General features: G+C 46.2%; 2 protein-coding genes and 1 pseudogene across 6 annotated transcripts in view; all 3 read left to right on the top strand.

Moving 5' to 3' along the window:
• Positions 1–26,826, top strand: part of LOC148048793 (serine/threonine-protein kinase MRCK gamma-like) — a 63,591-nt pseudogene that overhangs the window by 33,437 nt on the left and 3,328 nt on the right. The window lies entirely within an intron of this gene.
• Positions 772–8,625, top strand: LOC148048794 (serine/threonine-protein kinase MRCK gamma-like). The gene is made up of 6 exons (XM_087704733.1): positions 772–907; positions 1,326–1,431; positions 2,123–2,256; positions 3,952–4,082; positions 5,078–5,159; positions 8,398–8,625. The coding sequence occupies exons 1-6, from the start codon at positions 809–811 to the stop codon at positions 8,623–8,625; spliced, it is 780 nt and encodes a 259-aa protein (XP_087560859.1). The 5' UTR covers positions 772–808.
• On the top strand, positions 20,031–25,920 carry LOC148048795 (uncharacterized). Of its 4 annotated transcripts, none has more exons than XM_087705378.1 (3): positions 20,031–23,526; positions 24,067–24,196; positions 25,189–25,674. In XM_087705378.1, exons 1-3 carry the CDS (start codon positions 20,951–20,953, stop codon positions 25,621–25,623), a joined length of 3,141 nt encoding a protein of 1,046 aa, XP_087561504.1. In that variant the 5' UTR covers positions 20,031–20,950; the 3' UTR covers positions 25,624–25,674. The 4 variants fall into 4 exon arrangements, with proteins under 4 accessions (XP_087561504.1, XP_087561505.1, XP_087561506.1 ...); XM_087705379.1 differs by lacking the exon at positions 25,189–25,674 and adding an exon at positions 25,784–25,920 and having other exon boundaries at positions 20,032–23,526; XM_087705380.1 differs by lacking the exon at positions 25,189–25,674 and adding an exon at positions 25,784–25,920 and having other exon boundaries at positions 20,032–23,526; positions 24,072–24,196.

Genomic DNA, 26,826 nt, shown 5'->3' on the forward strand with positions numbered 1-26,826 from the left:
GCTGACTCTCTGTAAACCGCTTAGAGAGGCCTGAAAGGCCTATGAAGCGGTATATAAGTCTACTGCTTTGCTATTGCTTCCAGCTGGGATTGCAGTCGAAACCAGTTCTGGTCCCTCTGACTTCTGCATCCCTCGGGGGTCCCCCCCAGCCCCCCTTTTCTCCTGCCCTTGATCTCGTTTGCACTTGGAGAGAGGCGCCTTTTGAAAGCTCTTTCCTCAGGAACCCTGGCAGGAGGGAGACCCCCGGCTGCTGAGGGGCGCCCTGCCTCCTTCGTGGGGAGAGCAAGCCTGCCTTTAAACTGGGGGGGGGTGGGAAAGGAGGAGGGGGCACCAACTAAACCAGCCCACTGCTTGCTCCTGCCTGGTGCAGATGCTTACTGATTGAGGAGGGGTCTTTGCTCCAGCCGGACGCTCTTTCTCCAGCCTTCTCGGAAAGCTCTCCCCTCCCCCCAGAAGCCCCTCCCTTTTTCCTTGTGCTGTTAACTTGGGGTGCTGTCGGGGGAGGGGTCTGCCAAGGGATGCTTTGTGCTCTGATGGCAACTGGGCAGTATTTGTATTTTTTAAAACCAATATAGTTATCCAAAACTACGGCTGTTGTGTTTCTCCCTGGCCCCTTTTCTTCATTCTCTGTCCAGCTGGCATCGTTTAATAAACGATTTCGCCAAAACAATCAGCAAAGGATTGATAAAACGTGGCTTGGGGCTAGATGTGGGGCCGGAGGACAGTGGGAAGAGATTCCCCCTTGAACCTGGGAAAAAAATATGGGCAAAACTCAGAAACCAGGTTAGCGCAAAGTATTTCAATTTCTATGTTTTCTGCTCCCCGTAACTTCTTCTTACGCTTTTGTGTTTTTCTCATGCAGGCAGGAGCCCCCGTTGGCGAGAGTGGCCATTCGGCATCCCTTAAGGTGAAGACTTAAGGGCTTCATCGTGAAAGTTTTTGAAATTTAAAAGTTTGTTGTCCTTTTTCTGCAAAGAAAAGACATATATATTGGAGGCTTTCAAGAAGAGACTGCACTGCCATCTGCCAGAAATGGTGTAGGGTCTCCGCTTGGGCGGGGGGGGATGGGGTTGGACTAGATGACCTACCAGGTCCTTTCCAAGTCTATTAATCTGTAAAGAACAGAAGTTGCCTTCGGAGGTGGTGGGAGCTTCATCCCTGGAGGCTTTCAAGAAGAGACTGGACTGCCCTCTGTCAGAAAGAGTGTAGGGTCTCCTGCTTGGGCTGGGGGTTGGGCTAGATGACCTCCAAGGTCCCTTCCAACTCTGCTAATCTGTTAACCTGAAAGCATCCTGCAAACTTTCTCCCTGTTGTTTTTTTCCTAGCCCAAAACGCACAGCTTCAAAACCCACAGCTTCTCGGCCCCCACCAAGTGCATGCGTTGTACATCGCTGATGCTCGGCCTGGTCCGCCAAGGCCTGGCGTGTGAGGGTGAGTGGCATCTTATGGGACACCGTACATGGGGAGGAGGGGGACAAGGGAAGGGGGGGCAGGTTGGGAATGACTCCCGAGGCCCCCCAAAACACAGACCCTTATCATGGCAATCTCTCTACATTCCTGTTTGGCACGTTTTCATTGTGGTGCATGAGGACTAGAAACTTAACTTGATTGCAGGAGAACAGACCATAGCTTAATTAAAAGCCAGGGAAATGATTGCTCCAGCTGGTTCTTCGCCTACAGCTTAGCTATGATGTACATCAAAAGGCTTTGGGCAATCTCAACTAAAATGATAGGGAATTCTGGGAGTTGAAGTCCACACCTCTTAAAGGGCCATTTCAACCAACACAGTGGCTGGCTGGGGAATTCTGGGAGTTGAAGTCCACACCTCTTAAAGGGCCATTTCAAGCAACACAGTGACTAACTAGGGAATTCTGGGAGTTGAAGTCCACACCTCTTAAAGGGCCATTTCAAGCAACACAGTGGCTGGCTGGGGAATTCTGGGAGTTGAAGTCCACACCTCTAAAAGTTGGTGAGGTTGAGAAAGAGAGGTTGGAAAAGTGGTTACAAGCCTCCCCCTGATTTTTGGCCACTCTAGGACAACACAGCTCTCTTCCTGCAAGGGCTAAGTAATTTAAACAGACCAAGAAAACGTTTTTTCTCGCTTTTCCCCCTTCTTCTTCAGCCTGCAACTTTGTCTGCCACGTGTCCTGTGCGGCCGGAGCCTCCATCTGCCCCATGCCCCCGGATCAGCTGCAGAAAACCCTGGGGGTGAATCCGGTAAATGGAACTGGCACCGCCTTTGAGGGGTATTTGTCGGTAAGTGTTGTGACCCAACAGCGGCCGGCTGAGCTGTTGGTGGAACCTGACAGCGATGACCACGATGGGACTGCCCTGGAGGCTGAGGAAGACTCTGGTGGGTGTTCGGAGTCAGAGCAGGGACTAGAGATGCCTGTTGGCCACCAGGTGGCGTCTGAGTCAGGGAGCAGTGAGGAAGAACAGAGGGAGGCTGACCCTGACGTACGTATGCTGCGAGGAGGAGGGAGCAGCTTTGGAAAAAGGCTCACAGAAGGAAATAGGGACAGGTGGCTACTGATTGGCCCCTCCCGGAGAGCTTATAGGTGGGGCAACGAGAGAAGAATTTTGCAGAAAACAACAATTTACTGATCCAGCTATAGAGAAAGATTGGGAGAAGATTGTTTCATAGAGATAGCTTTCTGGGCTCCCAGCCAAGGCGTTCCTTATCTCCCTCCTTAGTTGTGGCAGACAGCCAAGTCTGCGTCCATATATATTGTAGAGGCTTGGGACAGAACAGTAAGAGACTCAAGTTTGTTGCGTAGGGCAGATCTTGGGAATGGCAGTTGTCGTCCAACTTCAGGATTGTAATTCAAAGTTTGCTTGACCGTGGAAAAAAAAAAAGCTAAGGGGTGGGCTGGGTTAGAGCCTGGATGGGACACCACTAAGAGATCCGAGGCTGGAAGCTGGATTATGAATTAGAAAAAAATGAGCAAGATGGGAATAAATCTTTTCCAGACTAAATATGAAGTGATAGCATAGGGCAGTGGTTCCCAAACTTGGCAACTTTAAGACTTGTGGACTTCAACTCCCAGAATTCTCCAGCCAGCAGAGTTTCTGGGAGTTGAAGTCCACAAGTCTTAAAGTTGCCAAGTTTGGGAACCACTGGCATAGGGCTGTGATGGCGAACCTATGGCATGCGTGCCAGGGCTGTCATGCAAATACCTCTCTGTGGGCACATGTGGTTTCCGGGGCACACACGCCAGCTGGTCTTCATGGGTGAAAGAGTGCCAGAAAACGGCCCGAAAAACGGCATGAAAATGCTCCCCCAAAACAGCATGAAAATGGACCAAATAAACAGCATGAAAACAGCCCAAATAAACAGCATGAAAACAGCCCAAATAAACAGCATGAAAATGGTCAAAAAACCAGCATGAAAAACAGCCAAAAACCAGGCCATTTTTCAGGCTGTTTTTTGGTTGTTTCCTGGCCAATTACACCCTGAGAACAGCCAAAAATGGCCCCAAAACAGGCATGCGCACACTAGCTAGCTGGTGTTTGGGGTTTCTGGTGCCCTGGCACACGCAAACATGCACATGGAAGCATGTTCCAGTTTGAGCACTTGGTGCTAAAAAAGATCGCCATCACTGGCCTAGGATGTAACAGGTGGAAGATGGTTAGAGAGAGATCCAATTGGAACTAACGAGAAATTTCCTGACAGTGAGAACAATTAATCAATTGCCTCCGGAAGATACGGGTGCTCCAACACCGGAGGCTTTTAAAGAAATTAGTGGACATCCATTAGTCCGAAATGGCAAAGGGTCTCCTGCCTTGGGTATGGGGTTAGACTAGATGACGTCCAAGGTCCCTTCCCGCCTTGTTATTCTACGTTCCATGCTCTGAGTGGATCTCCTGCCCTGCAGGAATGAAAATATTTCCTGGACTCGAAGCTGCTTCTCTGGCGAAAACGAGTTTGCCTGTTTCTCTTTTTATCCCAAGGTGCCCAAACCCTCCGGGGTGAGGAAGGGCTGGCAGAAGGCCTTCGTGGTGGTCAGTGACTTTAAGATTTTTCTCTTCGATGCCTCGGAAGGGAAGATCTCACCGGGTGTCATGCATGTCACAGATATGCGGTGAGTATATCCTGGCTGGGGGATTCTGGGAGTTGAAGTCCACCCCTCTTAAAGCATGCTGGCTGGGGGATTCTAGGAGTGGAAGTCCACTCTTCTTAAAGCATGCTAGTTGGGGAATTCGGGGAGTTGAAGTCCTCCCGTCTTAAAACCTGCTGGCTGGGAGATTCTGGGAGTTGAAGTCCATCTCTCTTAAAACATGCTGGCTGGGGGATTCTGGGAGTGGGAGTCCACCCCTCTTAAAGCATTCTGGGAGTTAAAGCACACGCATTTTCAAGTTGCCAAATTTGAGAAGCTCTGGGTTAGATCGTTGGCAGCCTTCTTAGATATCTTAGGCAAACCCAGCAATGATGCGTAGAGTGGCTTTAGAGGAATCTGAGGTTTGGATCAGATTGATGGGCCACATTAGGCTCCTGGGATGGAAGTTCCCAACCTCTATGATATTACACTTAGACATTTTCTCTACTCATTGATACTAAAAAGATGTTGGGACTCTAGAAAGAGTGCAGAGAAGAGCAACAAAGAGGATTAGGGGACTGGAGGCTAAAACATATGAAGATCGGTTGCAAGAACTGGGCATGTCTAGTTTAATGAAAAGTAGGACCAGGGGAGACAGGATAGCAGTCTTCCAATATCTCGGGGGCTGCCACAAAGAAGAGGGAGTCAAACTATTCTCCAAAGCACCTGAAGGCAGGACAAGGAGCAATGGGTGGAAACTAATCAAGGAGAGAAGCAACTTAGAACTGAGGAGGAATTTTCTAACCGTGGGAAGAATTAATCAGTGAAATGACTTATCTTATGAAGTTGTGCGTGCTTCCTCACTGGAGGTTTTCAAGAAGAGACTGGACAGCCATTTGTCCAAAATGGCACAAGGTCTCCTGCTTGAGCAGGGGTTGGACTAGAAGACCTCCAGGGTCCCTTTCGAACTATTATACTGTTATTCTTAATCACTCCTCATGAGGAACTGGGTACAATTTTTTTCTTACTCATTTTGACAGGGATGAGCAGTTTTCCGTGGCTCCTGTCCTGGCTTCCGATGTCATCCACGCCAACAATAAAGATGTGCCTTGTATCTTCCGGGTAAGAACCAGAAGGGACAGGAAACATCTGGAATGGGAATGCCTTTGTCTGGTACCCAATGGGGACCTTCGAGTTGTGGTTAGTGCAAGATCTCAGAGCAATGAACGAGTCCTGTTGAGTGGCCTTTGAGGGTCTCCCAGCTCACTTGCAAAGAGAGCACAGATTCTAAACCAGTGTTTCTCAACCTTGGCCCACCTGAAGATGCGTGGACTTCAACTCCCATTCGCTGGCTGGGGAATTCTGGGAGTTGAAGTCCACGCATCTTCAGGTGGGCCAAGGTTGAGAAACACTGTTCTAAACTGTGGTTTCTCCATGTGGGGCAGCTGCTGAGTCCCAAGGGGGGCTTCCCAGGACTAAAGCTCAAAAAAGGGGGGGTCTGTGCCAGGTTTGTGGGAAAAGAGCCTCTGAAAAATCAGGATTTGAAAATGTCTGAAGGCAGTACGCTGAAAAAAATAAATAAAAGCCTATACGGTGGCGACAAGGATGTGTTCAAAGCCCCAACTGGGTTTTTTTGACATTCAATTTTTTATTAGTTTATCCAAAAATCGAATACCAAGAAAAATGAAAATAATGGGGAAGTAGGGGAGGGAAAGGGGAAGAGAAAAAAGTGTACGGGAAAATGGAAAAAGAAGAAGAAGAAAAAGCATTGACTTCGGACTCTTGTGAGCCCAGTAGAATAAGTTTACCTCATCTTTTTTACTTTTGCAAGATGCTATATGTAGGTAGTCAGTGGAGCCTCAAATTTCTGTTGCTAAGCGAATCGTTTGAGTTTTGACTCACTTTACGATCTTTCTCGCCGCAGTTGTTGAGTGAATCCCTGCTGTTGTGAAGTTAGTAACACGGTTGTTAAGTGAATCTGACTTCCCCATTGACTTTGCTTGCCAGAAGCTCACAAAAGGGTACGGCAGCTGTCATAAATACGAGTCAGTGGCCGCCAGCATCCTAATTTCAATTGTGTATCCATGGAGAGGCTGCAATGGTCGTAAATGTCGGAAATGGTCATAAGTCACTTTTTTCAGTGCCGTTGTTACTTTGAACAATCGCTAAATGAACTATTGTAGCCATTTCTTTTCTCTTTTTAATTAACAAATATGTAAAATACACACACACACAACTTAGACGTACACCACATTTACACAATACAATACGAACAGGAGCTTCCTGTTCTTTCTAATAGCAATCATCAATTGATACCGCTCACCTTATATTATTTCCCCTTCTATTGTATTTCATTTGGATTTCACCATTCTTAACCCTCTTATTTTACTCATAACTTTATTATTTATGAGTTTTGTTATATTCTTTCTTTGATTTTTGTTTCTTTCCTCCATCCACCTTTACCATTTATCCCATATCTGGTAGAATTCTGATTCTTCTTTTCCCTGGATTTCTTTAGTTAGTTTGTCCATTTCAGCACAATCCATAACCTTTCTTATTATTTCATCTTCGCTTGGAGTTAATTTGTTTTTCCATTGCTGGGCAAAGGCAATCCTTTCTGCTGTAATTATATGTAATATTAAATACTGGATTTCTTTTTTGTATTTCGCAGACATTATTCCTAATTAAAAAAAACTTCCAGTTTCCATTCTATTTTAACCCCTATTATTGCCTCCAGCCAATTTTTGATCCTTTCCCAAAAATTTTTAGCCTCCTCACAGGTCCACCATAAATGGTAATATATTCCGTGTATTGATTCGCATTTCCAACATTTTGGGGAAGTATTTGTTAAGATTTTAGCTAACCTTGTTGGTGCCAGGTGCCATCTGTAAAACATTTTGCACTGGTTTTCTGTGTACGCAACTGATAGTGTCATTTTAAAGTTTGTTCCCCAAAATTTTTCCCATTTGTCTAATTCAATATTATAGTCAAAGTTCTGTGCCCATTTTATCATTTGTTCTTTTACAATTTCCTCTTCCATTTTATACTTCAGGAGAAATTTATATATTCTCCCTATCATCTTTCTATCTGCGCTTTGAATAATTTTATTCAATTCGTGTGGTTGTGTTTCGACGTTATATAATTTAGTATCATTATTGTATTTAGTTTTGATTTGGAGGTAAGTTAGCCAGTCAACTTTTTTAAAAAGATTTTTATTAACAAGCATGTAAAATACACACACACAAAAATTAGACGTACACCACATTTATACAATACAGTGCGAACAGGAACTTCCTGTTTTTTATCTTAGCAATCATCAATCGATATCGCTCACCTTATATTATTTCCCCTTCTATCGTATTTCATTTAGATTTCATCATTCTTAACCCTCTTATTTACTCATAACTATTATTTTTGAGTATTGTTAAATTCTATCATTGATTTTTGTTTCTTTCCTCCATCCACCTGTACCATTTATCCCATATCTGGTAGAATTCTGATTCTTTCTTTCCCTGTATTTCTTTCGTTAATTTATCCATTTCAGCACAGTCCATAATCTTTCTTATTATTTCATCTTCATTTGGGGTTAGTTTGTTTTTCTATTTCTGGGCGAAGGTGATCCTTGCCGCTGTAAGTATATGTAGTATTAAATATTGGATTTCTTTTTTGTATTTCACCAACATAATTTTTTCTTTTTTGTATTTCACCGCCAGTCAACTTTTTTTAAGCAGTCATTTTTAAGTTTGTTCCCCAAAATTTTTACTAGCCATTTCTATAGGAACAAACAAAAACATATCATGGCCCGTCGGCTGCCAGAGGTAGCAGCAGAGCCAGGCAAGGAGGAGGGGGAGGCAGAGCCGGGGCCTTCCGTCCTCCCCCAGGTGGAGAGGCAGCTGCCTTCAGGGCCTGAGCTGAGGGAGGGGGAGGAACAGATGGGGCCCAGATGTGCTTATGTGCAAAGAGGAGAGGAGAGCAAAGGAAAGGAATAAGACGGCTCTCAGGGAAAAGCAGACGCAGACACTATCCAGTCCCTCCCTGGCTGGGAAATAAATAGGAGGAAATAAATAGGAAATGAACAACCGCTCGTTTTCAGTATACAGCAATTTGGATTTCTTGGATTAACTTGGTTTGTTGGGACTAATTATGTTGGGTTTTTTTGTTTATCCTTGTGAATAAAAAGACCTGTTATAAAAAGGGGTGTCAACTCTCAGTGCCGTCATGGGGACAGAATGGGGGGGGGGATTCCACGCATGCTGTCGGCGGAGTCAGATCTCAAATTACTACAGCCGGTTTGGGAGGGGTTTGGAGCATTGCCGGGCACCGGCTGGCATCCTGCTCACTTACCCCATTCCTTCCGCAGGTGACGTCCACTCAGCTCTCCTGCCCTCCCACCACCAGCTCCGTGCTCTTCCTGGCCGACAGCGAGGCGGAGATGCAGAGGTGGACCCAGGAGCTGAGCGAGCTGCAGCAGCTGCTGCGACAGAACCGGCACTGCGACCGCGCGGTCTACATGCTGAAGGAGGCCTACGACAACGGGCTGCCCTTCATCCCCCACGCCCTCTCAGCCGCAATCATAGGTGCTTCCTGAAATTACGGTTCTGGGAGATCAGAGTGGGTGGGTCTTGTTAGGGGTCTCTCCGTTCGGAGACAGAAAGTAGTGCAGCGGAATGTACACCGAGAGAAAAGGAACGTTGCTAGTAGTAGAAAACACACGAATAGAGTCTCAGACACTGTCAGTAAAAACAAGTAGCTTTATTACTACTAATAGCTTCACAAGCAGTGATAGTAGATATTCGTCCAAACACAATTCAAAGAACAAACAATTGCTTACAGTTGCAGTTCACGTTCCAGCCATCAAGCGAGTAAGTAGTATCAAGCAGAGAGAGGGAGTGAGCTTTCCTGACTCCCTCTTATTGCAAAGTTAATCACAGCTGATAAGTACATTCACTCATTTAAAGCAACATCGACCATTTGTTATTGTATACAAATCTATATTGCCTACCCAACACTAGGAGTATACTCCCAACAGGTCTGGTCTGCTCCCCCAGTTTCTGGAGCAGGGACAGTGGCCTTGATTTGCGGTGGAGTGCACGAAGGGGTCTCCAACCTTCCCAGTTTTATGGGTCAGCACTGTGGGTGGGTGGGGGCCAGTGATGAGATACAACCGGTACACCTCAGTACGGGCATACTGGGGCCTTCTGGGGGCACCAGGTACTGTTCCGGTACAGTGTACGGTGGGCCCAGCCACCCGCCCTCCCTGCCTGTATTTGAGCTGATCGAGGCTTTTGCGCTTGCTCACGGAGCATACGGCATCTGCGCGATGCTCCGCCCAGCAGCTGAAGCATCGTGGGCTGTAAGTATGCATCCGTGTGCTACGCGCAGGCACATGGTGGACGCCGGGCCGTGTAGCAGCGTACTGGTTGCAACGGGATCCGGAACCCATCACGGGAGGTGGTGGTGCAAATGGTTGTGTGCAAGCAGTGGTTGTGTGCACTCTTGTGCACAGCTCCAGCGGGTGCACATGAATGCCACTTGCAGAAATGGAGCTTCCCTGTAAGGATCGCCTCTCCTTCTAGCTTAAGAAAGCGAAGACTCTTGAAACGGAGCATTTCAAAAGGAAGCTTTTATTAAGCCGAAGTGAAAACAATAAGTTCAAAGCAACGTCTGAATCCCCTTAGGCAATGCAAGTGGAATTAAAGCAGTCGAGACCCCTCCCATTAGTCGGAATGCAGATTTTAGCCAATACACAAGTGTGAAGATGGTTCCTTTATCAACCGCCCTGAGAACCAAATTCCCATCTTCCTGGTTAGACATTAAAGGGGAAATATAAATTCTAGGCTTTCAAGTTAATTTTATCAACGCTTGATTTGTGTTGCTTATCTGAAGTTCTTTCCCGACTCCTTCTCCTTCTGAATAGATTAACAAATCAGCATTTCTATAAACTGGCTTCAGTTTCTTCTTGGGGCAGGGAAACAGGCTGATTTCTGCCTCCCTTAAGGTTCCCCCCCATTTCTCCTTTAGGGGAAATATTCTATCCCCCCCTTTGAATATCCCCAAAAAATTCGTGGGGGGGGGGTGTATTCCACATTACTGAGCAAATTTTCCCAAGAGCAACTGGAATTACATTCGTCTTCAAACTAGCTTACTGCCAAACAGAGTTTGAAGAACTGCAGTCCAAATGAGTTTAGCTAACAAGGTTGGAGGCCAAAGCCCTCTTGCAGGAATTGTGGACTGAGGTGGACTGTGGCTGGCGGGGGCTGAGAACAGACTCAGGCTGCACGGACGGTTAGCGCTGCTCCCCGGCGCAAGGCAAGCGAGCTCCTGGCAGTGTGCGGTTTGAATGAGGTGGTTTACCTTGGCCACAGCAAGCTGAAAGTTGCTTTGCTCTTGACGTGGGCTCCCTAAAAGGACCAAAGTGAAAACTACAACCTGCCAAGCCATTCAGACACATCCCACCTGCCTGGAGCCTGTGAATGTGAAGATGGATGACGGTGGCAGAGCTGCTAGCGGAACCTCAGTTTCGCAGACCAGTGGGGTGGCAACTGCTTGTCCCCCTGCTGCCAAGCAAAAGGCCAGCAAGCCCCCCCAGCCACCAAACAGGGTTCCCAGCAAGAAGCAGCCAGCAGCCCCTGTAGCTGCTCTTCCTTCAGTTCCTAGTGGAGCTTCCAGAACACTTGGAAATGGACCTGCTCGGAAGGCCAACATGCAGCAGCCAAAGCAGCCGGCATCCAAGACTAGTAGTAACGTTGACAACTTGTCTGCTAGAGCGACAATGAAAAAGACAAAAAGTTATTCCTGCAGGCACAGCGATACTAGCTAGAGAAAAGACATTTTGTGCGCTTGGAGAGACTGAGAATATCAGGTGTTTTTTATCTGAGCCCTTGATTGCAACAAGTGGTGTGGGAAACTATCCCATAATTGGCTGGATGAAATTAGCTGGGATCAATAGGATAGGATAGAATATCTGGATCAATATCTATCTGGATCAAAAAGATCCCAGTGAACATTTGCCAAGAGCCATATGGGAAGAACAGTCCTGGGAAAGCTTTAGATAAGGAAGCCGAATTCATTTCGAGTGTCTATGTGAATAGCAATACACAGATACACCAGAGATGAGAGGCCTCTATTATCTGAGATATAAACACACAGAATTAGCCTTGCATCCTTTTGCCGCCTCGTGTAACAAATCAGTCATTCCCATATGCCTAATGTAGCTCTCTGTGTAATTTACAACTCTATACTTTCTAATCAAAACAACAGTAAGACCGTTTGTTCCTCCTTCCTGCTCTCCTTATCAGGATGTGTTTTACAATTCCATACCTCCTCATTTCCCCTTATCAAAGAGTACCTTTTGTCCCTCCTCCCTGCCCTTTCTGCCAGAATGTGTAATCAAGAAGTGATTTGTAACATACTGTGAGATCCCTTGTTTGTATTAACTGCTGACTAGCTTTCTTTGAACTTTCCTAATAAAAAGTGTTCTGGTTTAGCCAGAAAGCACCATTTTCACCCAGTCTGCAGTGTGTGTGTGTGTCTCATTACCAAAGCAGCCTAGGAATTAGAATTCGTGAAGTGGTCCATCGGATTGTGAGAATGCTTGTATTCCCAATGCAAGCTCACTCTCACAAGTGGTGACCCCGACGTGATCCATCTTACAACGCCAGGAGTCAGTCGAGGTGCGACGCAGGGAGGCCCGGACAGGTCGAACGGACTTTCAGTGTGCCCAATATTCCCATCTCTTACCCAGCGCACTTCCGTAAGTATGGGAAAAGATTTGTCTAAGGGGCGGGCGGCCCATCTTAAGGAAACAGGACCCCTGTCCAGAGAGCAGAAGGCTCACCTTAAGGAAATTGGACAGATAATTGGAGCTCATAAAACTATATTAAAGGATAAAAGTGAACTTCCCACAAAAAAAGAAGTTAGAGAATTAATGAGATACATTTGGCAATACTGTCCGTGTTACCCAACATTTGGATCTCTTAATATAGACACGTGGGAGAAAATAGGCTCCTATTTACACGAGGAGCCCAGAGCACCGACACCCATATTAATCAGCTGTAAGGCTATTTTAACTGCTCTCTGTCTTCATCATGGAGACACATTCACGCTTTCCAAAAAGCAGGCAGATGAATTAACATCTCTAAAACCCACTGCCCCTCCCAAGTATGAGGAAATAACAACAAAGGCTATAGGGGAAGAGAAAAGGGAAAGCAAAGAGGAGATTTTAAAGCAAACTCCTCAAGAAGAAAAATCCAACACCCCAGAAAAATCTGATATCCCTCCTAAATATGAAGAAGTAACAACAGAGATTGTAGAAAAGGTAAAAGAGGAAATCACTTCAGAGATTGTAGAAAAGATAAAAGAGGAGATCAAACAACAGGCTCCTCAGGAAGAAAAATCTAATATTTATCCAGTTTTAAGAAGTACTGAGTACTCACTCGGTCCCCTCACTGCAGGAATGCAAAAAAAGAGAAGTGGGGACGATGTGAAGTTGGACGACCTGAAAATGTTAGCCGCCTTTCCTGTTGATTTTGCAGGACAAAATCCTGTGTTCACCCCCTTGCCACATAATGTTTTAAAAGATTTAAAATCAGCCATAATAACCTACGGCTTGTTGTCTCCATATGTTCAAGGTTTAATTGCAAGCTTGGCTGACAATTATGCTTTGTTACCGAGCGAATGGTGTACACTAGCAAAGACCGTCCTTAGTATGACGCAGGCGATGATATGGAAAGCCATATTTAAGGAAAGATGTGAAGTGTTGCGAAGAGCTCATGCTAATTTCACTCTTTACCAGTTAATAGGAAGGGGAAATTTTTCCACATTTGCCCAACAAATGACCATCCCCGAGGACTGTTTGAAGGTAACCGGCAAAGCTGCAGTATATGCCTTCGCACATCTGGATGATATGAAGTGTGCTGCCACTTCTAGCTTCACTAATATTAGACAAGAAAATGGGGAATCATATAGCAGCTTTGTGGAAAGATTGCAGACTGTAATAAATAGAGAAATTAATAATGAAGTAGCTCAAAAAGAACTGATGATAAAGCTAGCCTTTGAAAATGCTAATGAAGATTGTAAAAAAGTCTTGGAACCTCTGAGGGGAGATCCCACGAAGACCTTGGTAGATTATCTGCGCAAGGCTTCAGTGGTGGGGTCCGCTGCGTATCAGGCACAATTAATGGCTGATGCATTCATAGTAAATCAGAACAATCAAAAACCCAGAGGACCAAAGGTGGGAAATTGCTTTAATTGTGGGAAACCAGGACATTTTAAAAATCAATGCAGAGCCCCAGGGGGGGGAGCAGGATCACCCGCTAAGAACGAAGGAGCACGGCCAAAAACCCCTTGTCCCAGATGTGGAAAGAACGGCCACTGGGCACGAGAGTGCAGAGGAAGAGGTGATCAGAGGGAAAATGAGAATAGACAACAATTCTCGGGAAACTAGGCAGCGGGCGAGGTTCCAGCCCGCTAATTAAAGGAGCCACTTTTAACATAAATTGTCCAGATTTCATTTCCAAAAATCATAAATCCATACCTTCATTACCATCTGATCAACCAGAACCCATAGCCATAGTAGCCTCTCCTAGAAAACCGGTTGATTTTGCAGAGAAAGAAGCAGTTGTGCAATCAGTGGTAATTCAAGCCTCAGAAACAATTGAAATGTTTACTCCAGGATTGGTGTACTTTTTGCCATTAAATATGTCAGCAACTCATTTTCCACCAGCAACTCCCTTAATTTTATACCCTCACAGGGATCTTATATCCCGTAAGGTTTTGGCATCGCCTTTTCTGCTAGAGGACACAAAAATTTCCTCCCTAGCTTTGGCTTGCATTTGCAACAGCCCGCTCACAGTCAGGGCGGGGGAGGATGCTGCTATTGTGATACCTGTTTCTTTAGAAGTCGATCCTTATCAACATAATCCTCTTAGGCATTGTGAAAAAGTACCTTTGGGAGAGTTAATTACTACCCATGAAAATTACCTTACTACAGGAGTAAAAGCTCAAAAGCCATTCTTGACCGTAACTCTTAATAGTGTTCCTTTTACTGGAATTTTAGATACGGGCGCAGACGTTTCAGTGATAAGTTCTACACAGTGGCCCTCTTCTTGGCCTTTGCAAACTGCTGCTGCCGTTAAAGGAGTCGGCGGAATCCAATTGGCCCAGACTAGCTCGGAATGGCTAGAGGTTTCTATCCCGGGTTCTGTAATTAAGGCACGTATCCGACCAGTTATTTTAAAATTGCATGTTAATTTGTGGGGGAGAGATTTGTTGTCTCAGTTTGGGGCAACCCTAACTTTGGAGTAAGGTAGAGAAAGAGTGAAAAAAGAGTGAGAGAGAGGTAGAGAGAAAAGAGAAAGTGAATAGAGGTAAAGAGAAAGAGGAGAATTGAATTAAATTGATGTTTGAAGTTTGTAAATGGGCTTTGGCTTGAAGCCGTGAGGGTGAGAAGAGTAGTTAGGATTTAAACTGCTCTCTGAAATTCCTCGCTGTTTGAAGAATGCATGACAAAGGATTTTGCATGTGAAGTTAATTTACACAAGCAGTTTGATTGCAGTGTTAATATATGTTAAATGGTAAAAGTTGGTATGCACGTACTTTGATTTCTTTCATATAAAGAAACAGTAAGTTGCAAAGATTGTTTAATGGTATGTGTGTATGTTTGCGTGTTATCATTTCCAAGCTTGTTGAGAGAAGGCAGAGTGAGAACAAAGGAGAGTTTGTGAGAGGTTAGCCCAGCCATTCCCCCCCCCTTTTCCCCCTGAGTCTTTCCTTGAAAGGAAACAGGAGAAGGGGGGGGAGAGAGACGTGTGTATGTAACTGCTTTCAGACCTAGAGGGAGAGAGACAGTAAGAAAATAGAGCTCATTGGCTTACATATAGCTCTTTGAACTGATGGTAATGAATGTTTTGTATTAAGAATAAATGAAATGGACCCTTTAATGAAACTAACATTAAAAAACAATGACCCGATTTGGATTGAACAGTGGCCCCTCCCTATTGTTAAATTAGAAGCCTTAAAAGAAATTGTGCAACAGTTGTTATTAGATAAAAAAATAGAATTGTCAAATAGCCCTTATAATACTCCTGTATTTTTAATTAAGAAAAAATCAGGGAAGTGGAGAATGCTTCAAGATTTAAGAAAGATAAATGAAGTGATTTGTCCCATGGGGCCCCTGCAATGCGGTTTACCAAATCCTAATATCATTCCTCAAAATTATGCTTTAACAGTTATTGATTTAAAAGATGCCTTCTTCTCAATACCTTTACATAAAAAGGACAGAGTATTATTTGCATTTACAATTCCTGTACTAAATTATAGTGAGCCAACAGTAAGGTATCAGTGGAAAGTTTTACCCCAGGGAATGCTAAATAGCCCAACGCTTTGTCAATATTATATTAACAATATTTTAAAACATTTTAGAGCCAAGTATAAAGGTATCCTATTCTACCACTACATGGATGATATCTTGCTAGCAATAGATAAGAATGCACAAAGTGCACATTCACAGATTTTAACAGAGATCATACAAGATTTTAATGATAAAGGATTTAAAATTGCTTCAGAAAAAATTCAAACTATGCCACCATATTTATATTTGGGACATAGAATCATGACATCTCATGCCTCACCAGTAATTCCAAAACTACCTGAAATGGATAAATGTAGTTTGGTGCAGTTACAACAATATTTGGGTTCAATTAACTGGGCACGTCTCTACATGGGATTAACTACGAGTCAACTACAACCCTTATTTGCATTGCTGGCAGGAGGAAAGGAGCCTGCTGCTATACTAACCATAGGGGACAAAGAAAAAGAGTGTATTCAGGTGATTGAGGCAGCCCTAACGAAGACTTGGGTAGACAGGATGGTTTCACACGTTCCTATCTCAGCTGCTATTTTCAATACCAAAAACTTGCCCACAGGGTGTTTGTTGCAAACACAACAGAAAAAAGTGCTAGTGATTGAATGGATACACTTAGCAAACAGCCCGGGGAGAACAGTTTCAACAAAACCTCTATTGTTATCCCAGATAATTATAAAGCTAAGAGAGAGAGCTCGAGCTACACTGGGAACGGATCCAGAAACCATTTACATTCCATATCCGCTACCTTGGTGGGAAAAATATTTTCAAATATCAGACGCACTTCAATTGGCCTTAAGTGACTATTTAGGGACAATTAAATACCACTATCCCACAGATTATAGGTTTTTGTTACTGAATCTACAACATTTACAATTGACTTCCTTACAAAGTAAACTGCCAATTAAAAATGCAGTTACAGTTTTTGCTGACGGAACTAAGAACAGGGGTGCATGTGTGTATCAAATCTCAGGACAATGGGTGATTTACCACACGCACCCTCAGAGTTCAGCACAGCGTTCTGAGTTGGCTGCATCCATATTAGCATTTGAGAAATTAAAAGACCAAACATTTAATTTAATTGTGGATTCATTGTATGTTTACCAAGTGATTAATAACTTGTTTGATGCCTATCTTTCACCAGCCCTAGATAAGCAATTGTTAGATATGTTTTTACAGTTACAGCAATTAATTATGGATAGAAAATTTCAATATTTTGTGGCTCATATTAGGAGTCACCAGTCACTTCCTGGAATGCTAACAGAGGGAAATGATTATGCAGACAAAGCCGCTAGGGAAAGTTTTGTTGGATTTGCAACTCCATGGGAAAGCCATGAGTATTTTCATCAAAATGCAAAAGCCTTAGTGAAGATGTTTGGAATTTCAAAAACTGAGGCTGTAGCGATCATCCAACAGTGCTCAACCTGTAGCAGGCACGCAATTCCTATGGGAGTTAACCCCCGAGGAATTAAACGATGTGAGATATGGCAAATGGACGTTACACAATACCATTCTTTCGCACCCTGGAAATATATTCATGTCACAGTGGATACCTTTTCAGGTTTTATTTTTGCAAGCCCACAGCGGGGGGAAACAACCAAACAAGTGATCAACCATTGTATGCGCTCCTTTTCAGTTTTAGGAAGTCCCCTGGAGATTAAAACAGATAATGGACCCGCATACAGTAGCGCTGCATTCGCTACCTTTTGTGATCAATGGAAAATTGTCCATAAATTTGGCATCCCATACAATTCCCAAGGACAAGGAATTGTAGAAAGAGCAAATTTAACACTAAAAATGATGCTTGATAAACAGCAAGGCCCCTTTAAGATAGGGCTGCCTGAAATCCAAAACCGTTTAAGTAAAGCCTTATACACACAGAATTTTTTAAATCTTACAGGCTCACCCATAGCTTCCACAGCTAGGGAAAGACATTTTCAGAATAGCGTAGTCTCTCCCCGCCCTCTTCTTTATTACAGACAATTACCAGACCCTCAGTGGAAGGGCCCAGTGGAGCTCGTTACCTGGGGACGTGGATACGCTGCTGTGCAACTCCCGGACAGAGTGTTGTGGGTTCCTGGAAGATGCATACGACCGTTTCATGAGAGACCAGTGAAGACAGATGATAAAAAGGATCCCGAAGCAAGCCTATCCCTTTTGTTTCAAACAACAGACGACTAGAATTGCTGCTGCTCCCACTGTTATTCCTGTGAGCTGTGCGTTGACTGCAGGATCCCGTGTGACATTGTGATAATTGAACAGTATCTTGAGGAATATTTTTCCTATACCAATCCTTCTCACACTGAACTTCGTATCACACCAACAGTACAACTAACTATTGACAATCCCTTTTCTAACGATTATCACCAAAGATCTCTTGACCCCTCTTTTGATATCTAGTGCTAAAAATGAAAATCCGTCCGGAACAGGTCGTTGGCCGGTCATATGTTCCCAGAGTACGTCAGCCCCGATGCCCATTTTTCAGAGGACCTTCACCTGGACAGGAAATGGGATTTTGGGATTTTTGGGCTTCTCCGATGTCTTGTAAGCATTTTCTGTTGCACCTTTTGCTAATGATGTTGGGGATGGGAATTGTGCTTTTAATCATATGGGAGGCATGTGAATATGAACGCAAAAATAAGGGAATAGTGGAGGATATTCAAGAAATTCCTTTCACACACAACCGCTCAAAAAGAGCGATCATTCCGCACTCCAATGGGAAAAACTGCAATTCTCAAGGGATATGCATCTACCCTCACAATACATATGGAGAAGCCAATACACAAGTTACCTTAACTTGTTATTTGAAAAATCCAGCTGCAGCGTGTTTAATTACATGGCAATTTTTGCCTGCAAAATTCAAAAAGGCAATCCAAAATGTGAGAGGTATTTCACACCCGAAAGAGAACGGCTGTTTATCACACATTAAAGTAAAAATTACAGAAAATTCTATAGGTTGGTATCAATGCACACAATACCAAAAAGGGTTACCTAATAAAATAATAAAAACAGAAGTAACCTCAAGAGCAAGTATAAAATTTCCCCCAGTTAGTGAGTGGTTCTTAACACTATTGAGTTATCAACAAGAGATAGGAGGAGACAGCTCTCGCCACCTAACAAAAAGAGAGATAAAAGAGGACATTTGCACAGCCTGTTTACAAAAAACCAAACAAGGCAAAACAATTTCCATGACCTTAATATATTATACTATGAAACCTGAATGCAATGGAACCTTAATACCACCATGCACACATAACAATACACAATACAATCAATGCTATACACCAAATGGGATACAATGTTATGAACCAAAAGCGGTAGGACCTATAACAAGTAGCATCTATGTTTATGGCTATAAAGGAGGATCTAGTTTAAAACATCAATTTCTTACAGCACAAAGATTATCAGGGTACATAGCCCATAATGTTTCAAAGGGAATGGCACCCATTACTGTTTGTTTTGATACATGTTTAGCAATTGCTATAGGGCAAGGAACAGGATCCGCAGGGGTAACCTGTGGAGGACAGTCGTGGGAACAATCATACATCCAAAACCATAGATATTTATTCACTCGCTCGACACTTTCAGCACATGGAGGCTATACCCAACCGAGTGTATATTGGTATACAAGTGGCTATGGACCTAACAATTTCGATCTTTCTATTACTCCAGTCACTACTGATTGTCAATCCCATCACTGCACACCACTCTGCCTTTCTGCACAGGTAGCAGGTACTTTAGGCACCCGATACTATCATTATGGTATTGGTATAGATAAAGCAGGAAAGGATCCTTATGGATATATTATTGTAAAGACTGAAGCAACAAAATTGACAAATCAACCTGTAAAGTTTTTTTGGAGTTATGAGCAGGAGATTGCTAAACTTAACGATCTACCTACACCTCCAAAAGCAAAAAATATGTTTATTAATTTGGCTCAAGAAGTTGCTACAGAACTTATGTTAAAAAATTGTTTTGTATGTGGAGGAACCACTATGGGAGATCGCTGGCCATGGCATGTACAAGAAGCGAACTATACTGAAATAGCACAATGGAAAGGGAACTTCACCTTTAATAACAACTTCAATGAAACCTGGCAAGTTACCTCTCATATAATAGGTCACATATACCAGAAATAAAAATAATCAGACTAAAAGAAATAAACCTATGGGATTTTTAAAATGTTCTAATGAATGGGAAAATAACACTTGGGTTTCACAAACTAATATGACCAAACCTGAAAACTCATTGCTGGAAGTAACTAAGTTACGAGGACTTTCAGACCCTGAACATGATACTATTGTGTGGAATTCACCTGATGGGTTATATTGGATATGTGGTAATTTTGCCTATAATATGTTACCCGCGGGGTGGTATGGGTCATGCATCTTGGGGGCAATTCAACCATCATTCTTCCTAATGCCTATAGAGAAAAAACAGAAATTGGGAGTCCCTGTATATGATACTCTTGAAAGACGTAAACGTACAATAGATCTTGCTAAAGGGATAAAAATAGGTAACTGGAAGGATGATGAGTGGCCCCCTGAGAGAATTATTGCATATTATGATCCTGCGACGTGGGCACAAGACGGGTCGTGGGGATATAGAACGCCTATTTCTCCAGTGCACTGCTCAGAGAGCCCAAATGCTGGGTTAACACAGCCTATCTGCCCTTGGACTGAGTGATGATTTTCTTGACCACGCCTCCCTTTGCCTGCACATGCTCAATTCGAAAACTCAGTCCGCCCGAGTTAGGGCTGTTTTGGGAGAGCTCCAGTCTAAGAGCAGAAAGGCTGGAAAAAGTTTCCCAATTTGGACCACGTTTAAATTCTCAGATAGAGGAAATCACGCTTCTACATCAGGTCTGTCTATTTGCCTCCAGTGAGGCTTCCGTCGCTTTAAGAGAAGGGCTGCCGGTTTTTCCCTGCTGTTGCTAATTGCAAGCACTGCAGGGGGTTGAAAAGGCTTGCACAGCGGGGGCTGGCTAGCAAGGGAGCAGTTAGTGGGATAAACCAAGTTCCCTGTTGGAACAGGGGCGTCCCAGGGGGAGGAAAAGTCCAGCAAGGCTCTGAGAAGGCTCTAAAGCAGGTGAGCCGGATTGCTGGGATTCCCTCGCCTGCTCCATTTTGTCCGGCAACAGCAGCGACGGCTGGAGCCTTCGCACACCTTCAGGGCTGGAAAGAGCGGGAAGCGGCTGCGTGCGCACCCCCCGCCATTTTGGATCGCTCCGACTCACCGGGCAGAGCGGCAGAGCTCAGAGCGTGCGAGGAACAAGGCAGCAAGAAGAGCCCAGCCAGCCAACGGAGCTTCAGCGAGCCCTCAACGACTGCAGAACACCGCGGGGAGGCTGGGGGCTAGTCTGGGAAGCCAGCTAGCCCCTCCCTCCGGAAAATAAGCTAAGTCTCGGGGAACCGAGGGCGGTGGGAGGAAGGAAATCCGACCCCAAGGCGGCCCTTCCCTCCTGGAGATTCTGCCAGCGCTTTTGGACTGCAAAGGCCAGCGCGTGCCCATCCCAGCTCCAGCTATCTCCCAGGCCTCGTGGGGACCTGAAATGGCTGAGGAATGCAGGGAGGCCTTAGGGGATCAGGTGGGGCCCTCCAGCAAGCGCTGCAAGCTGGATCCCTCTGTAAATAAAGGCAAAGGGCACAAAGGCTCACTTGAAAGGTCTTCTCCAAGAGCCACAGTGGATCCCAGGGAGGTTTCAAGGCCCCTTCAGCCAGAACCTAGCCCAGACCGTCGCAGCAGGGAGTCAGCTTCCCCTGATCGTGAGGCCCAATCCCCCGGGGACAGTGAATTCTTGTCTGGGGATAACTATGCATCCAGGGATCCATCTCCTGAAGCATCTTGGGGGTACCCCGACTCCCCTAGCTCCTCCATCGGAGAGGAACGAGATTCTGTCCAGAATTCCCCCCTTGGGAAGGGTGGATCCAGCTCAGGCAGGCCTAGCCAGCGCAGGCCCAGTAAGCAAAAGAAAAAAAGGGGGAAAAGTTCTGCTCTCTCGGATGAAATGAGGGAGGTAATTGCCTTAGCCATCTCCCAAGGGATAGCTGAAGGCATTAAGCGCAAGGGCTCTAGCAAGGGCAAGGCCCCAAAGGAGAAACGCAAACCTAGGGCCTCCACCTCTAAGGAGCCTGTATCCTCCTCCCCATCTTCAAGCCCCTCTCACTCTGGGTTATCAAGTTCTGAGCAGGAAGAAGGGGAGATTTTCGCCCTTTCTGAAGACGAAAACCCCACCCCTGACAAGCCAAAATTCTCTGGCCTGTTTCAACCGTCATTATTCAAGTCTATCTTGCACAAAGCCATGACGGCCACAGAGTTAGGCCCCACTTCCAGACCTGAGGCCTCTCAGGCTTCCACTTCCAAGGATCTTAAGCATGGGTTGTTCAAAGAGACAGTAGAAACCCCCGAGGTTATTCCTGTGCCAGACCTATTTATGGACGCGGTACAGCGCCAGTGGCTACAGCCAGGCACCCTGACCAACCCCAGTGGGGGGGATAGAACTCTATATGCAGTAGAAGATAAAATGGAGGAAATCCTCAAATTCCCAGAAGTAGATGCCCCAGTCGTGTCTCTAACTTCCAATTCCAATCTGCCAGCTGAGCTCCTAGAGGGACTTAAGGCAGAAGATAAGAGGTCAGAAAAGGCATGTCAGAAAACACACATGGCGTCTGCCTGGGCCATCAAGGCATCCACCTCTGCCTCCTTTTTTATTAGGGCCACCCTATTCTGGCTGCGCCAACTCAGGTCCAGACCCCCGCCAAGGAAATCTAGGTGGCGCCATGAGCTAACCAAGATTATTACCGCTGTCGAGTATTCGGCGGATGCCACCTTGACAGCAGCAAAATTCTCTTCCAGAGCTCTAGCTTCCAATATCACCTCCCGCCGCCTCCTATGGCTCAGGCACTGGCAGGCCGAAATGAAGGCTAAATGGAAGCTGGCATCGGCCCCATTTAAAGGGGGCTTTCTGTTTGGAGAGGCCCTGGACAAGTTTGTCACCGAAACCAAGGACAAACGCAAGATCCTTCCGGCAACCTTTAAAAGGGGTGACCGGAAAGGGGCGGGGTCCTTTCGTAAGAGACCCTACAGGAGCCAGGAAACAGGGCAATCTTCTCACCCTTCCTCCTATCAGAGGCCCTTTCAGGCAGGGGGGGATAGGCACCAAGACAGATCCTTCGGGGCTCGTGCCAACCAATCCCAGTCTTCCTTCGGAGACCATTCCGAGGAGGAGGAAACAACAGTGGTGGATCCCGGCCCTTTCGTAAGGGAAAGTGACGGTCACAGGGATCCCCCCATCGGGGGTCGGCTACGGCTGTATGCCGACAGGTGGGAGGAGATAACATCGGACAAGTGGGTCCTCAACACCATTCGCAAGGGCCTTCTCCTGGACTTCCTATCCTTTCCCCAAAGAAAGTTTATCCGCTGTCCTACCCCCAGGAACCCAGAAAAGAGGGAACGCATGAGGGCAGAAATCTGCCATCTCCTAGAGATAGAGGCGATAGAGCCAGTCCCCAGGGATCAGCAGGGGAGGGGCTTCTATTCGATCCTCTTCCTAGTGCCCAAAAGTTCAGGGGGGTGGAGGGCCATCTTGGACCTCAAGAGCCTAAATCAGCATCTGGCTTACAAGAGGTTCAAGATGCAGTCACTCCACTCCATCCTGGGCTGTGTGAGGGAGGGGGACCTATTGACATCAATAGATCTCAAAGAGGCCTACCTGCATGTCCCCATCCATGTGGCCCACAGGCGGTTCCTGAGGTTCTACGCGGAAGGGAAGCATTTCCAGTACAGGGCTCTTCCCTTCGGGCTATCATCTGCGCCCAGAACATTCACCAAAATTCTGGCAGTGCTAGCGGCTCATCTCCGCAACCATCCGGTTCGTCTGGAATGTTATTTAGACGACATAATCATTCACTCTCTCACCACCAAGCAGGCACACCGCGATGTTTCTCTAACTGTGCAGACCCTGCAGTACCATGGCTTCTCTGTCAACATGGAGAAGAGCCAGTTCCGACCATCCACCTGTATACAGCACCTGGGTGCGGTCATCAACTCCACCTCCTGCCAGGTATTTCTTTCGCCAGACCGGCTGTCGAACCTGAGACGCAGAGTGAAGCACTGCAGCCTTGCCAGGTCGGTACCCATCATTCAGCTGTCCCAGCTCCTAGGGATAATGATCTCGTGCCTGGGGGTGGTTCCCTGGGCTCGCCTTCACGCCAGGGAGCTGCAGTGGTTTCTGCTGCCAGTGCAGAGGGCCAGGAACAGCAACTCACTCAGGCGGGTTCGGCTCCCACGAAAGGTGATCCGGTCTCTGGCATGGTGGAGGTCCAAGGCAGTCAGGAAGGGCTGCCTGTTCAAGGAGCCGGAGAGACTAGTTGTCACCACGGATGCCAGCCTCCTGGGGTGGGGCGCCCACTGTCAGGGCCACCTAGCCCAAGGCCGATGGACTCAGAGGGAGGCCGCCCACAGCATCAATTGGCTGGAACTGAGGGCAGCTCGCCTAGCGCTGAGAAAGTTCGCATCTCTAGTAAGAGGGGCTCATGCACTGTTGATGACAGACAATGTGGCGACAAAAGCGCACATAAACCGGCAAGGGGGCACTCGATCAAAGGCCCCCATGCTCGAGGCAGAAGCGCTGGGCAGGTGGGCAGAACGTCATCTGGCTTCTCTCAGTGCAGATCACATCTCCGGCGTAAGCAACCGGGAAGCAGACTGGCTGAGCCGCCAACGCATCGACCACTCGGAGTGGCGCCTGCACCCGGACCTGTTCCAGCAGATCGTGAGGAGGTTCGGCAAGCCACAGGTAGACCTGTTTGCCACACACAACAACACACAGCTCCCACGCTTCTTCAGTCGCTACCACTCGCCCCAGGCGGAGGGAACAAATGCTCTGAGGTCAGCGTGGCCTCAGGGACTTCTGTATGCCTTCCCTCCACTTCCGCTCATCCCTCAAGTGGTGAACAAGCTCCTGACCGAAAAGGCAGACCTCATTCTGGTGGCTCCCTCCTGGCCCAGAAGGCCCTGGTACGCAGACCTGGTCAGCCTCTCAGTTCAAAGACCTTGGAGAATCCCCCGGGACAAGATTGCCCTCAGCCAGGGGGCCATCACCCATCCGGAGCCCCAGTGGCTGCAGCTAGCCGTTTGGCACTTGAAGGGGAGCTCCTGAGGAAGCAAAAATTCTCTGACCAGGTCATTCGAACAATCCAAGCGGCCAGGAAGCCCTCTACGACTAGAATCTACGATGCCACCTGGGCCGCCTTCTCACGGTGGTGCAAGACTAGGAACATAGAGGCCTCCTCAGCCTCGATCCCCCAGACCCTAGACTTTTTGCAAGAGGGTCTGGATAAGGGCCTTGCAGTCAGCACCCTCAGACGCCAGGTTGCAGCGTTGTCTACCATCCTGGCAAAGGGCTCCTCTCGCTCGCTGAGTCAGCTTCCCTAGATCAAGAGCTTTCTCAAGGGAGCAGCGAACATCAGCCCTCCAACTGTTCACCGGTATCCGTCATGGGATCTTCCATTTGTGCTTAAGGCCCTGACCAAAGCCCCATTTGAGCCCTTGAAAAAGACCAGTCTGCGCTACCTCACCATCAAAACCGCTTTCCTGGTGGCCATTACATCCGCTCGCAGGGTAGCCGAGCTTGCTGCGCTCTCTGTCAGGGAGGATTTGTGCGTAGTTCACCCGGACAGAGTAATATTGAGACTTGATCCGTCATTTGCTCCGAAAATTAACTCCCTGTTTCACAGGACTCAAGAACTTATTTTGCCCAACTTCTGTCCCCATCCTTCTCACCCTAAGGAGCGTGAGTGGCACAAGCTGGACGTGAGACGGGCCGTGCGCACGTATGTAAAGAGAACAAAGGACCACCGCCGGTCAGAGGCTTTCTTTGTCTCCTTCCTCCCTGCGTCCCTGGGCCGCAAGGTCTCCTCTCACACTGTGGGACGTTGGTTACGTGCTTGCATCAAACTGGCATATGAGCACCAGGGCAAGACGGCTCCGAGAAGAATCACCGCTCACTCCACCAGGAGCGCTGCAACGTCTGCAGCCTGGGCAACCCAGGCCTCTATCCTAGACATTTGTAGAGCGGCCACCTGGGCTTCCCCCACGGCCTTTATTAGAAACTATAAGATTGACACCTTTGCCTCAGCCGAAGCCTCCTTTGGCAGAAGAGTATTACAAAGAGTGGCTGAAATGCCAGAGGCTTCGGCGCTTCCCCACCCTGGGACTCAATAGCTTGGGCATGTCCCAGCATTTGGGCTCTCTGAGCAGTGCACTGGAGAAAGACCGTTGGCTTACCTGAACGGTTGTTCTCGGGGCACTGCGAAGAGAGCCCAAACCCACCCGGGTGTTTGTATTTGAACGATGTGGCTGTATTGACTGTAATTGATTACAGGACGGTTCCTTCGTTTTCGAATTGAGCATGTGCAGGCAAAGGGAGGCGTGGTCAAGAAAATCATCACTCAGTCCAAGGGCAGATAGGCTGTGTTAACCCAGCATTTGGGCTCTCTTCGCAGTGCCCCGAGAACGACCGTTCAGGTAAGCCAACGGTCTATATATGATAAATCGCATTATTGGATTACAAGCTGTATTAGAAATAATTACAAATGAAACTGCATTGGCATTAACTAAGCTTGCAAAAGAAAGTGTATTGTCAAGAACTTATATTATGCAAAATCGTTTAGCCTTAGACTATTTGCTCGCTGCCGAGGGCGGAGTGTGTGGTAAATTTAATCTTAGTAATTGTTGTATACAAATTGATGATTCTGGAGTTGTGATAGAAAAAATAACTCGAACTATGATACAAACTGCACATGTTCCTGTACAAACTTGGAAAGGCATATTGGACACTGATGGTTGGCTTGGAGGTATTTTTCACAATTGGAAGCAAGGTTTATTTTTTATTGGGATGATATTTTTGGGATTAACCATGTTGCCATGCATAATACCATTATTGAGATCCACTATGCAGAGTATTGCGGACGCGACTATCCAGAAGCATCACGCATTATTAATAAGTGTCAACACATCAGAATTAATAATCCCTGGATATCCAATGGAAGGGGGATTTGTGAGAAAGAAACAACCCATGGCAATTGCTTCCATTTAAAAAAAAATAAAAAAGGAGGAGATGTGGAAAACTACCCCATAATTGGCTGGGTGAAATTAGCTGGGATCAATAGGATAGGATAGAATATCTATCTGGATCAATTCTATCTGGATCAAAGGATCCCAGTGAACATTTGCCAAGAGCCATATTGAAAGAACAGTCCTGGGAAAGCTTTTAGATAAGGAAGCCGAATTCATTTCGAGTGTCTATGTGAATAGCAATACACAGATACACACAGAGATGAGAGGCCTCTATTATCTGAGATATAAACACACAGAATTAGCCTTGCATCCTCTTGCCGCCTCGTGTAACAAATCAGTCATTCCCAT

Source organism: Thamnophis sirtalis, unplaced genomic scaffold (genome assembly GCF_051295495.1).
Source record: "Thamnophis sirtalis isolate CommonGarterSnake01/CBP01778 unplaced genomic scaffold, rThaSir2_p1.2 scaffold_2, whole genome shotgun sequence".
Lineage (NCBI taxonomy): Eukaryota > Metazoa > Chordata > Lepidosauria > Squamata > Natricidae > Thamnophis > Thamnophis sirtalis.